At 32.2% G+C, this 14493-nt stretch overlaps 1 protein-coding gene across 1 annotated transcript in view; it reads left to right on the top strand.

Annotated features, from left to right (window-relative positions):
* Positions 1-14493, top strand: part of LOC121379679 — a 179487-nt gene that overhangs the window by 13585 nt on the left and 151409 nt on the right. Inside the window, exons 2-5 of the mRNA XM_041508328.1 lie at positions 6960-6996; positions 10451-10532; positions 12049-12143; positions 13293-13316. Coding sequence (XP_041364262.1) covers positions 6960-6996; positions 10451-10532; positions 12049-12143; positions 13293-13316 — 238 coding nt within the window. The remainder of the gene's footprint in view (positions 1-6959; positions 6997-10450; positions 10533-12048; positions 12144-13292; positions 13317-14493) is intronic.

Genomic DNA, 14493 nt, shown 5'->3' with positions numbered 1-14493 from the left:
ATTGTTAATTTTAATTTTAAATTAATTGATAAAATATTTTTTTTATTTTCTTTTAACATTGTTCAGAATGTTTTAAACGTTAAAACTTGTTCATCTGAAAACGTTTACATTGAACACATCCTGTTCTGGTTGTTAGTCCTCGATATAGAGTAGGGCCTAATCCTGTTCTTTTATCTCCACCCCATTTTTTATTTAATAATTTTGTTTTAAATTTAACCAATAGTTTTAATTTGTATTGACTTGTGTACGTTCTTACATATCTTCACCCTGTTCTTAATATCAGACTAATGAACAATTAAATGGGCAATCTTTGTGTATGTCTCTTTATATATATATATATTTATCTCGCCTTCATGTAAAATTCTTTAATCTCATTGGTTGTTTGCCGTTGGACAAATCCCTTATCCCCCTGTGGGCGGAGCCAAATTCTCTTATACCCCGTCTGTAATTTCCAAGTTTCCAGCCGCCCCAGTTAATGCTAAAGCAATAATTAGATTATAAATAACATTGATAATCAATCAAGTATACACAATTAATTTTATTTTTACTATAAAATACACTATTTCAATACTTTTAAAAGCTGCAATGTTGAACTCGGCCACCTAATTACGGTCGTGGTGTTATTGTATTAATGCGCGATTAGCAACAGTTTTTTTTTTTTTTTTTTTTTTTTTTACTACATACATTTCTGATAAAAAAAAGTGGTTTTTTTTTTTTTTTTTTTTTAATAATCTGTTTCAGACAATTTCGTATTACAAACATTTGAAGTTAAAAACTCGTTTATCGATGGAACTATTTTTCGTCACTGGCAAGTGCTTTCGTTCGCGTCCGCGTGGTACGGCTCCTCCGTTAATAAATTGTTAACAATTATTGTCTGGCGTTATTTTAATTATTTGGCTATATGGTTTAACATGTCGGCAAGATAAATTCGTTGTAGAAGCATCTCTCAGGGTATATGGCTTTTTATGTACCCTCTGTGTGCTCTTTTACCCCCTCGCCTTCGGCTCGGGGTAAAAGAACACACAGAGGGTACATAAAAAGCCATATACCCCTCGTGATGCTTCTACAACTTATAATATATATCTTCTCTCGTACACCTCTTTGCCCGCCCGATCCCCTGATATACACCATAAAATGTTTGATGTACTACTTTATACATATAACAAAACCACTAATAATTGTAACAATGACCTCCAACGAATGCCGTATTTTATATCACTGCTAAAGAAATAACTCACCGCCACTGGACTGCAAGTAAATTGTTCATTGTCCACGTACTGGTCAGTCGTGTCAACTCATGGACTCGTGTCTGCCACCAACAATTTAGGACGCACGCACCTGACCACTGCGACGATCAACTACTCATTGACCGTTTGTAAACAGATGGTATTTCTCGGTACATGTGTACTATTTCTTTTAAATAGTACATCAGACCCTGGATATCAACGTATCTGGAATTGGTGTGTGTTACGGGGGGGGGGGGGGTTACTATTTTTAGAATGCAACCGAAGTAGAAATATATCGGGAAATTTAAGGGTCCAAAATATATTTTTAAAAACCTGAAAATGTCATTACACATTATCTCGACAATCAGAATATGCGAGAGGCTGTTGTACTTTTGTAAAATGGGCAGAATATAACTTATTGTCTTAAATAGAATCATGTCAGCCCTGATATTTTGATCATACGTTCGAGTGACAAGACGAGTTTTTAAATGCGCTCTCTGTTTTACACAGAAATAAACTGTTTTTCTGTGGGAAACTGTAGACATGTAGCTGAATTGAACAAACGAAAGGTTGCAACCGAATTTTAGAATCTTTTTTTGTGTTCAAAATTTGTTTCTTCAATTTTACTGTAAATTTGTGAATAAAAGCAACAGATTTAACCATTCAGGTGAATTGTATACCATATTTTAGAGTTGCCGCGATATCATGAGAAGCACTTCGAAAAAGTCTGCAACGGTAAGGCACACTTCCGCCAGTAATATTTATTTACAAACAGGATTTAGGCCTATATGCAAATATATGACGTGTAGAACATGGACATATGAGGTAAAATCCAACAAAAGTATACCTTAAACTTAAAGGGACATTCCTGAGTTTGCTGCATTGTAAGATATTTCCGACTATAAAATACTTCTACGATTAAACTTACATATTAAATATATTTTCTTGTTTAGAATATCAGTGTCTGTATATTCAATGTGTTTCTGGTCGTTTTGATATTTGTAAGAAGCCCAAACTGGATTTTGTCTTCAAATAATTTCGTACGTATGAAAGGGGGGGGGGGGGGGGGGGGGGGGGAAATGAAATTTAACCTAGTACAAATATTAGAACGATCAGAAACACGTTTAATATACAACCAATAATATTTTATGCAGAAAAATATATTTCATTTGTAATTACAATCGTTAAAAAGTCTCTGTTAGTCGATAACATCTTAAAAATTGCAGCAAACTCAGGAATGTTCCTTTGATGTATGCAGGTATATTATTTTATTTCTGCACTATCAATGTTCATTAAGTACCGCGATATCGTGAGTGTATAGGCCTACCTACACTGAATCGTGGATTCCATTGTCAATCCAAACAGGTTTAATGTTGAAAAAGTGGATTGATGTATTTGGCAGGTTTTTTTTTTTTTTTTTTTTTTTTTTTTTTTTAAGTACAGTATAAAATGGATTATTTGCCTTTTGATATAATATTTGATATAACTGTAATGGATGTGAATAATTAACTGGATATAGATTAGTTGTAATATGGTATATTCTAGTTCAACATATTTGTAAGAACGAATCTGATTGGATCTCTACTAAAATGTCAGGCGTAATACGTAACGTGTTAAGTGCGTATTATGTATTTATGCGCGTACATTTGTTTATCAACAAAGTGCCAGACGCCGTTTCATTGTAATAATAAAACATTTTTAGGAATCTTTACGTCACTTCAGCAAGTCTATCTATACGATATATAAATACAAAATGTGCATATGGTACATACATATACTTGCAGTAATGCTGGAGTGCGGTGGCGTTAGCTTTGACTCAAATGTTTGAGTGTCTGGCGAAGACGGCTCATAACCTACAGGAAACGTAAACCAAAGTGTTATTCTATTCAGTTCACGGTTATCAAAACTCGATGCCTCTTACCAGAAGCATTTTGAGTTTGTAATACAACAATCCACGTGTACAAATACGGCATACACTTTTAATAACTAAATAAATTCGTACATTTTGAAAACCAATTATGTAACAATGTCAAGGTCATTCATCGGTCTTGGGGTAGACTACCGTAGTGTTCTGTATTATTGTCGATCACTGTTGCTGTTCTTGTTAGTTAATATTCAAACAAAACACAATTTAGTTTAGACTGTTAAGAAATGAAATTTGAAATTAAATCATTTCGAAATTTAATAAAATTTAGGTCTACAGTTTCTTATTTGGAATATTTCTTTACATCTTCATTGGGCTATGTTTCGTTCTTTTAGCCAGCGCACCATGACTGGTCTATCAAAGACCACCCTGCCTGTGGAATGTGTTATCCTGTCTGTGGGATGTGTTATCCTGTCTGCGGGATGGTGCATATGAAAGATCCCTTGCTACTAATGACAAAATGTAGAATTTCGCTCTTCAGACTATAGTATATATATGACTATATATAAAAATTACCAAATGTTTGACATCCAGTAGGCGATGTGCTCTGGTGGTGGTGTTAAACAAAACAAACTTTAACTTTCTCTACATCTGTGTTCCTGGCTGTGTGTGTGTGTGTATGTTGGGGGTGGGACGTAGCCCAGTGGTAAAAGAGCTCGCTCGATGTGCGGTCGGTCTGGGCTATTTCTTGCTCCAGTCAGTGCACCAAAGTGCATGTGTTATCCTGTCTGTGGGTTTGTGTATATAAAAAGATCCCTTGCAGCTAATCGAAAAGAGTAGCCCATGAAGTGGTGACAGCGGGTTTCTTCTCTCAATATCTGTGTGGTCTTTAACCATATGTCCGACGCAATATAACCGTAAATAAAATGTGTTGAGTGTGTCATTAAATAAAACATTTCCTTCCTACAATGTAAATGTATTTGACGTCAAACATAGCATTGTTGTGATATTAGAGCTAAATGTATGTCTAGCTCTCTTCAGTCAGAGTACTCGGGCTAGTCTTGTATACAAGAGTATTACTTAAAAACTTCTAGTACATTGACTTAAATAAAAAATATTTTAACAAAAAAAGAAAAAAGAAAATAGAAATGAAAGTGGGGAAATATAGGAAAGGCAAAGAAAAGCAGAGAGAATTAAAAAAAAGAAAACCAAGAAAAATAAAGGAAAAGAGATACTTTATGCAAAACTAATTGTGCATATATGACAATATATTAATTTGGATAGTATGACCACATATTTAATTAAGAATTAATTTTGATGGCAATTATTTTTTTGTTCATGTAAGTATGAACCAAAAAACCGATGTGCACACTGTATGTTACATGGTTGTTGCTGTAATTAGAAAATGTATAACGTTTAATATCTTTGCATGATCTCAAGTCTACGCATGCAATAGAAAAAACACATGGCTCAGACACTGGAACATACACAAGTACATTTTTAAAAAATCCACTTTTACTAAATCTTGACATTGATATATGTATATATATATATATCGAGCCTCACGCGAGGTCAAAATCATAAAGCGAAGTCACTTCTGTCTCAAACTTTTGAGAGGGAGAAGTTTTTAACAGGAGGGAAACTTGAAGTTATAATCTAAGAAAATAATATAAGCCAAAGAAACATGCCACACAAAGGAATAGTCGAAAGCAACAGACATGTGAAGGTTGAATACAGGTGCAACATTTACAGGCAGTTGTTCTTTTTCCTGCTAATTAATGGATGTGTGCTCTAGAGTTTTCTAAAAAAAATCACCATTCCACACATTTCGCTTTCTTTAGAAATAATAAAAAGTAACAAGGTTGTCTTCCGTTTTCATTGAATTACTACTCCATGCAGGGTATTGTCCTAGTAGATGAATCTACCAATGTCAAGCCTAGATTACCCAGAGGCAATTAGATGCATTCCACAGTCACAATTTCTTAATTGATGTACAGTGGAGATGTCTGACAGAATGGACACTATAGTACCTGTGAAAGTGAGAAGATCACTTATTTGTTTCACCTTGTCAATAGCAACAATAAATTTTTATAGAATTTACAGTGGCTGCTAGGACAGGTTTTCCTGTATTATTTTATAATTTTGATATCTTTGTATATGTATGTTGAATTTATTTATTAATTATGAGAAAGTCTGCGTGAAACTACATTTGTAGTTAATCATGTCTTCAAGGTCTGCTGCTCCCAACACATATTTTTTTCAATATATATTCCAGTGGAGCATGATCCAGCCTCCCTAAAAATATTTGCTTGCCGTAAACACACCCATATACAGTTTTCAGCGCACATGACTCACAATAGAATTAAAGTTATATTCTTCAACGATTGTAGGAAAAAATGTCAAAGGAAAAAAGTTAAGGGAAAAAAAGTCATGGAACAAAAGTCAAAAGAAAAAAGTCAAAGAGAAAAAAAGTCAAAGGGAAAAAAGTCGATGGAAAAAAAGTCAAACTATATATATATATATATTTTTGTTGTTATTAGTAACACTTCTTCCTAAGCACAAGTGTCTAGCCAACAACAGAGTACAGGGCTTCTAGATTATGGTAGCCCCACACCCATGGCTAGTGGTATTCAATGTTGGGCTAGTAAATAACTACTATTGCCATGCCCGATGGCTAGTGAATTTTGTTTTGTCAAATGTTGCAGTTAAGTCTATTTTGTAAATATGAATATTCTGCCCCCCCCCCCCCCCAACCCCCAAAATGTGAGTGTTTTTAAGCTCTGCCTCCCTGTTTAGGTGTCATATCTGATTATTACTATTATTTAGTACAATTGTATTAACTTAAAGTATAGTAAGGCTAGTGAATTTTTAATCGTGGTTAGTAAATTTTTTAAATCACAGTGGATTTTATAAAAATTCTAGAAGCCCTGGAGTAATTAACTTATCAGTTTTCCCATCAAAAATAATTGTAGCCGTCTTCCCTTTAATGAGTTATGCAATAATATGTATAGACAGTGTGTTCGCCTTCATTGGTAATCCGAATGTGTGTCGACTTACAGGTCAATAGAGTGACTAATCTGAACTACAACCAATCAGCACATTACATCGCTTCATTAATATTAAACAGCTAAACATGTTTTCCGGAAATTAGAAGTACCAATTTGTGGTTTGGTTAATTGTTATTATTAAAAGGTGTTGCTCTATTAAACTGTTTGGTACATATCTACATATAAAACAAACAAACTACATGTCACTAGTTAATAACTAGCGAAAACACATGTAGACTTTTTTTAATGCATGTAGGAATGGAAAATGCTATATTTTTTCTATTATTGGCACTTCTTTAGTTATTTGTGATTACTGGAGGGAAAAAAAAAAAATTATGACTTTTTTCCATTGACTTTTTTTCCTTTGACTTTTTTTCCTATGACTTTTTTCCTTTGACTTTTTTTCCGTGCACCGCTTAAACAGTCAGTAATTTTAGTGCCAGACACTGGTGTTGTCTGAGCTAGAGCGCCTACATGTATCTGTGAGCCTGTCCCATGATTTTATGGCGCCAGTGTCATTTCAAACTCTCGGATACTTACACAAATTATTATATATGAATAGGTATTCTTGAAGTTCTTCATTCATCCGTGATTGTGTACACTACAGGTGTCATTATTTTTAAAAAACGATACAGATTTCGCCTTACAGTGACAAAGTCAAGCTGGTCAAAGCAAAGTTTTGGCTTAATTTGTCTGCTCGTTTGAGTCCTGATATATATTTTAAAATGTATAGATCTGTGTCAGTTGGGAAAGTTTAGTAAGAGATTCAAATTGAAATGTAAACTTACATATTTTATATTTCTCATATTTTATATTTTGCAGACAAACACATTAACTACAAACGTGGACTGTCAAGCAGGTATGTAATATTTAATTAATTATAATTTATAATTGAAATAAAATGATACATAAGCATCAGCAAATACCTGTGACTGGTTGGGGTGGAGTTATTTGTGTTTTGAAAACAAAGGCACTAAGCCAGAATTGGTGCACAGTGTTTGAAATAATAATATGATACGCTTTTTTAAATTTTAAACTACCTGCAAAATTTGCACAGACTAATTTTGATTACTGCCTACACACCAAGTTCTTAACTATAGCAAGCATATCTTTGAAACTGACTTTCAAAAGTTGTTCTGGATTGTATAAAAACATTTTTTTTTTTTAAATGTGCACTCACTCCCCAAAATTGAAGGTGCTCCAAAATTCCTGTTCAACCTATAAGTATAATGCACTGGTGAAATACTGTATATTTTTTGTGTGTGGGATAGATGTGATATTTTGGTTGGATTGGTGTTTTTGGAAGAAGATTGCCACTATATAATACATGTTATTTTACTTTTGGGTACTATAGGTTGCGTGACCATTTTTAACATTGCCAGTTTAACATAATAAAAAAGCTAAATATTTTGAAAATAACTTATTTTTACGTTCAGTATGTGACTTCAGACATTGATTTTAGGTATAAATAAACAACAATACATGTAGAATGTTGTCTGTTTCATGACAAATTATGTTATATTTTATCACTTAGTGTATCCTTGTAGTTAATAAATATGTGTCCAACTACTGGTAGGCCTACCGGTATTCTATTTAGAGGGACATATTAACAAAAGAATAATCAGATTTTAAAGAGTTCAGTAGGATAAACAAAATCACGAAAAAAAAATATATTCTTCATATATAATATGTATAACAGTATATTTATTAGTGTGCAGTCCGAATGTTATAATATTTGCTCACTAATTTGTTATTCAAAATTTTCAAATTATATTTTCAAGTATTCGGATATCTGCAGATTTTAGGATGTATAGTGTAAATGACTCTAAATGAGATGTACATTGCAGTTTCTTTTAATTAAAAGATTGGACCTGCATGCCGCTATGTCTCGAGTGTGGGTGGCTAAAATTCATAAAAATTTATTTTCGATATCATGGGACTGGGGTTCATCTACACTAACCAATATGAATATATGTCAGTTTCAAATCCAATTAAAACAAATCTCTGCAGATAACAAACAGTATATCAGTAATTTTTCGGAGATTATAAAGGTTTCTAGGGGCCAATCTTTAACATAATCATTCAAAATGAAATTGTACTTCAAATTTAACATTACCACTAAAAACAAGTGGATGGTTTAACACTCCTAGTAGTCCTACTTAGAAATAAAACATGCTACATGTATGTAAACTTTGTAATTACTGATATAGGAGATGAACACCATTATTTATTCATTTGTAAAAATAAAAATATTGAAAATGGTAGAAGAAAATATATAAATATTTAAAACAAATCCTAGCATGTTTAAAATGAAAGGTATGTTGTTTTTATGTCTAATGCACCATTATTGAAAAACAATTTACTTTATATATTTTAAAAACACCCATCTAGTCTTGTGAACTTGTGAATTGATGTTTATCCTTTGCACATTTTAGCTATTTTGATTACATAGCCAGTGTTCATTGCTAACTATACATGTATATAGTGCACATTTTTTAGTGTTGTTCATATTTTGGTATTTATAATTTTGAGAAGTCAAAATATATATATAGCAAGGTTAACTTTGCTACCAGTCACATGGTTTTTATTTGTCTTCTTTCGTAACTTGCTTTTGGGGAGTTATTAAAAGTCATTTGCACATTTCAAACAATAAAAAAGACCCCATTAGTTTGATGAGTCAGTTGTTTACTTGGTATTCGAATATTCACTTGTCATAAATTCCATCAAATACTGTAGATCCTGAAATTAATGCGATAGTATGTTTTGTCCAGCATTTCTTTGTTTTTACTGTTCGTATGCTCTGCAACTTTGTCGGTATATCTTAGAAAGATATAGTTGTAATGGTACATGTATTCTAACGTTTATCCAGGTTTAGGTAACTATACACGTTAAGTAAATAATTTCTGAAAAAATATGCTTTGAGTTGATCTGACCAGAAACACTAGGGACTAAACAGGTTAAAGGAATGCTTGCACAAGGCCTTTGGACTGGTATGCATATACAACAATATATAATGCACATTATTGCTTAATATCAACAAGTATAATCTTATAGTTAATTAATAAAATGGTTAAATGTGACGGCTATTATATATAACGGGCACAGCCATTTTGTATCATCCCAGTGAATATGCCTTCTGGTGAGACAGTGGTTACGTAATACTTAACGTGTCACGTTATGAATTACATGTAGTCTTAGAACTGAAGAAACAAGCGTACCTTATTTTTGAGAATGCATCGCAATATTCTGTAATAATATCCATCTCAGTAAGCCAGCAATAAGTATATATTATTTTTCAATACAAAATAAGCCACCATTGTCAAAGTGTCGAAATAACTGTCCATACATTAACCCACATATTGAAATGATAATTGAAGTGTTTTCTTAGTTATGTGCCTGTTTTATTAAGATCACATGGTATTGTGGGATGACTGGTCACCCCTAAAATGGTAATTGATCAGCCGTCCTGCTTTATTACTGTAAATAATTCTATTAAACCCTTGATTAAGTAGACTTTCCCATCTAAAATTACAAAAGTGACCAATTACATAGTCCCAAAGAAAATAAAATTATCACTGGTATCGTGAGTGGTCATTTTTGCTCCAACGTACCCTAAAAATAGGCATAACAATATGCGTTTACTCTTTGGATTTTTTAAGAGAGAAAAATACTATAACCCCATTTCGTTCTATTAATGCAAATTGAAATATATTTAGTAAAATAGTTTATTATATTATCAAGTCATTTACGCTGTTTTACAAGTCAGGTTAATAAAACCAAAGCTTCTTGTCGTAAATGACTGCATTTGTTTACACTGTGCATACAGGAGTTGGTCGGAGCTGACATCACTTCGCGCCAAGCTAGAATTCCAGACCCACTGAAAACAAAAGAAAATGACTGCCCCCAGTTAGCAGGAATAATCATGTTTTTTTATTAACTCTAAAATTACGCATTTTTAATTTCTTAAAGTGTCAGTATGTGTTGGTGGTCTGGGTATGCATTTTTCCAACAGATAAGGATCATGTTTGAGTTTACTATCTGTTTAATTGATGTATATATACACTGACATGTTAGCAAGTTGATCTCATTGAAGACACCTGTAACTCTGATTTAACTGAAAAGTACACAAACATGTGTTATTAGGAAAGTAATATTTCATAGGGGGTGCACTCACATTAACTTCATGTCACACTTTAGTCTGTCCACCGTCACTCGCATTTTTTTAGGGATGCGTTAATTTCAGGATCTACAGTATTTGAATACCATTTTCAGGTCAAATACCCAACACTAAGATTTATGCATATATCTTGCAGGATGGACCCCGATAGGAGTTCAGTGTTATAAACTCTTTACATCACTATCACCATGGAAAAGTGCTGCAAAAGTATGCAAAAGGTAAGTAAACAATACATGTATACTGTAAATCAGGAAATGTTAGCGAGCATAAAATGTTAGCGAATTTAGTGAGATCAAACAAGACGCTAATATTTCATGATGCTAAATTTAAAGAGACACATGCACATTAATTACTGTAATTTTGTACTAAATTCAAGATATCTGTAAGCTGCATACTGTCAAGATTCGTCAAAAGCATTATTTCAGCTGATCCTACAACTTGAGCTTATTCGTTTCCTTAGTTTCTGATATGATGATCTTGCTAAAGTTCTATGTCGCTAATATGTCACTTATTTAGATTTCACTAAAGTTTAAGATCGTTAATATTTTATGATTTACAATATATATATATATATATATATATATATATATATATATATATATATATATATATATACTTTCATTTTTTAAAAACCAAACAAAGTGAAAAGTCACACTCCTGCAAATGTTGATAACACACAAATTGCTCTCTTCAAATTAATAAATAATTAATAGAAATATATGGTGTAAAATATAACATTTTTAAAAATTCATTTATTTTTAAATCGGACATTCCTATTTTCACACATCTGTTTTCATGTTGAGATTAAAAAATACTCACACTATTATTAAAATTTAGATTAATCTAGTCTGTGACATGCAAGTACATAAAAAAGTATCTGAATAGACAGTGTAATCAATTGTACGGTTGAAGACAACAAGTCTTCAATTAACTGCCTTGGTAGTGTTTGCAAGGAATTTATTTGATAATCATTGACGTGATAATAAAAAGATAAATTTGAACTGTCTGACTTAATTAAGATCAACAATGTTGCACAGGTTTCAAACAAAAGTAAAGGAATTACATTGTATGTATACAAATATCTTTAAAATAAATAACATGTTCATCCAAAATATTTATTTGACTTTTTTTCATGTTCCTTTTAGGACGGAACTAATTTCCTGATTATCAATGGAAAAAGAGAAACAAAACTCTTATTGTGTCGGCATCCTTCTTGTGTTAAATGGAAGGATTAATGCAGTTGTAATCATTTAATGTTGAAACAAATGACAAATCGTAGAAGTTCTGTAGCTAATCTTTGTAATTTATTTATTCTTTAATTAATGCCTGTAATATTGTAGAACCCCCAAAATACAGCTTCAAAGTTGTCCAACTGACAATCTTTTCCAACTGTCGATCACTTTACTTTAGCACTAGTGGAGCAGTTGCCACCCCACCCCCCACCCCACCCCCCTGTCTTGTACGATTATGGGGAAGAGAGGGGAGGATGAATCCTGCAAAAAGAGCTAGTAGATTCTAATTTAAAACATTTTCCTCTAAGATTTTGCCACCCTCATCCTGGGCCTAGTCGGCCTGTGCGTTAATACGGCTCTGTATACAGCACACCTGTCTTGTGGTTTTAACTTGATATGTGCTTCGCTTGAAAGCTAAATGATACATAATTTTCTATTATTTGTTTTAGATTCCTTTTGAATCTAGGATAAATTATCCGCTGACATTGATGTTTGTTTTCAGTTACAGATCAGAATTGGCGACGGTTACTGACTACTATGAAAGTGAAGACGTTGGCAAGTTTGTTAACTCAAACGGGAAAACTAAATTCTGGATTGGTAAATGACTTTTTTTTAAATTAAAAATAAAATAAAAGTCATATTCATTTTTACGGAAGAGGGAAATATCATCTGTATTTCATTCATTATAAATGTGTTTAATACAATGCATCACATCTAACTTGAATGCAGGGTATCTATTTCTAATATTAAAGGTGGTTTTTTTTGGTTTTTTAATAAATATTGGTGGCAGAGAGCATTTTGATTTACAAATTAAATTAATCTTTGAAAATTGGACCTGAAAAATATATCTTTCTTATTTTATTATTATTGACAGACTGAATTACTAAACCATATGGACAATAAATTGGCATGTTCCAAAAACCTGATACAATTATGGTACCCAGGCCTATTCACAGATGGGACAAGTATTTAGATTAATATAAAAATCCATATTATGAAAAGGAAACTGAAAAAAATGCCTGTCTCTATGTATATACAGCTATGTAGCTTGGTAAATGTAGTTTAAAAACTATTGGGGAGAGGCAGGAGCTAACCAATGGATACGAGATTACTGGTAGGTAAAATCCAGTTTAAGTTACTACAAACATTTGAAGAACCAGAATTATATTGTATTTACAAATATCAATATTCTAATCTAAGCAAAAAATGTTGGAATATGTAATTTTAATTGTATATACATAATATTATTATTAGCCAGATAGCCTACAAAGTCAAGAATGTCCTTTTTTTCACTAGTTATCACTGTCATGAATTGTATTATTTGGTCTTGCGGTTTGTTTGTTTGTTTGTTTGTCTGTCTGTTTATTTGTTTGTATGAACATTTGTTTTTGTTTGTTGTTTGTAGCTGGCCTTTACCATGAGGCTAAGCCACATGTATCTGTACATGCACTGGACTTGATGTTTTTACTTTTAAAGTAAATCATTATTTTTAAAATATTCTGTACCCTTTAAAATGTTTTAATTTTTTTAAATTCCAGAATTGATTAAATATAAATGATTTATGTTTTGAACTACAATATCATAAATGTCAAATTTGATTATATATGTTTTTAAACAGATACGAGTGCAGTATATTTATTCTAATACCATGTGATGTGGTTTTACAGGACATGCATTTCAATTCTTCTATTTTGTGGCTAGAGAGAGAGCTGTACCAAGCGTTTTTGTTACTTTTTATTTTATTAGGATTAACAAGATTTACATATGATGGTGAGTGTTTGTGAAACAGAACTTGCATGAAATTTAAACAAATGATTAATGTAATTGAGTACTAACAGGGCTTTAAATTGCATGAAATCAAACTAAATGCGCCCATATATTAAATTGTGCCAAAATTATTAAGGGCTTATATACCTACACAAAATCTGTGTTTTATCTTAAATAAATATGGCCTCACTATATGATTGAATGGCCAAAAATTACTGAAATCTGAAGCCCTATATCTGTATTTTAAAACATGCACATAAACATGCAAGAAATTGTATTGTTAATTTACCTTTTACGGTTCTACAAATTTATAAAAAAATAAGTTTGATCCTGTAGAAATTGGTAACTTTAGTAAATTTATTAAATTGAATTCTATTTTCCATACCTGTACTTTGTCTCTGTTGCATGTACGTTGTCTCTGTTACGTGTACAATCAGTGTTTTTGCCAGAAAGAAAGTTTTGGGTGTTGTGCTATGAATTTGAATATTTACAATGTGTGTGCTGAATGCAACTGCAGTCGATAGGGGGTATGGGGAACCTCCTCCAGAAAGAAAATGAGTTAGGTTTAGGGTTAGGGTTTAGAAAATCATACAGTAATAATAAGAGTCATTAATTTTGTCAAAAGGTCAACTTAAAAATAATAAAAATCTGCAAAACAAATTGGGTATGGCGCCATGCATACCCATTTTACCCTCTGGCAGAAACAAAGTACATGTTTTGTTTTGTTTCATTATTCATCCGTTTGTCTTCCTGTGCACAATGTTATTTATGGACTAACTTTCATCTATATCTTGTAGCCTAGCTGTCTAACATATGTTATCCATCATCATTATTTATATGTTTGCATTTCTTCACTTATTATATACGTGTTTGTTCTAAGTCCAGCGGTCTTTTGTTGTTTCAATAAATGACCAGAGTCGTCTACAAGGTGGGGTAAGTTTGCACAATGTAGACAGAAAAGTGTTTATGTGTTAATTAAATGTTATATAATCTACCATCATGAGTAAGCATTTCAAAGCTTGCATGTCCATGTACATTCTTTGTACTATTGTAAATCTGTTTTAAGACTTCTTATATAACCGAGCCAAAAGTAGCAGATTTGTGAACTGTGATAACTGTGCATCTTGTTGCATTCAGTATATCGCATGTTGTGCAGGTATGTGATTCTTCCGCATTTTAG

Source organism: Gigantopelta aegis, chromosome 8 (genome assembly GCF_016097555.1).
Source record: "Gigantopelta aegis isolate Gae_Host chromosome 8, Gae_host_genome, whole genome shotgun sequence".
Taxonomy (NCBI): Eukaryota; Metazoa; Mollusca; class Gastropoda; order Neomphalida; family Peltospiridae; genus Gigantopelta; species Gigantopelta aegis.
Note: the sequence above shows the minus strand (reverse complement) of the source record. Positions and strands in the feature narration are given on the sequence as shown.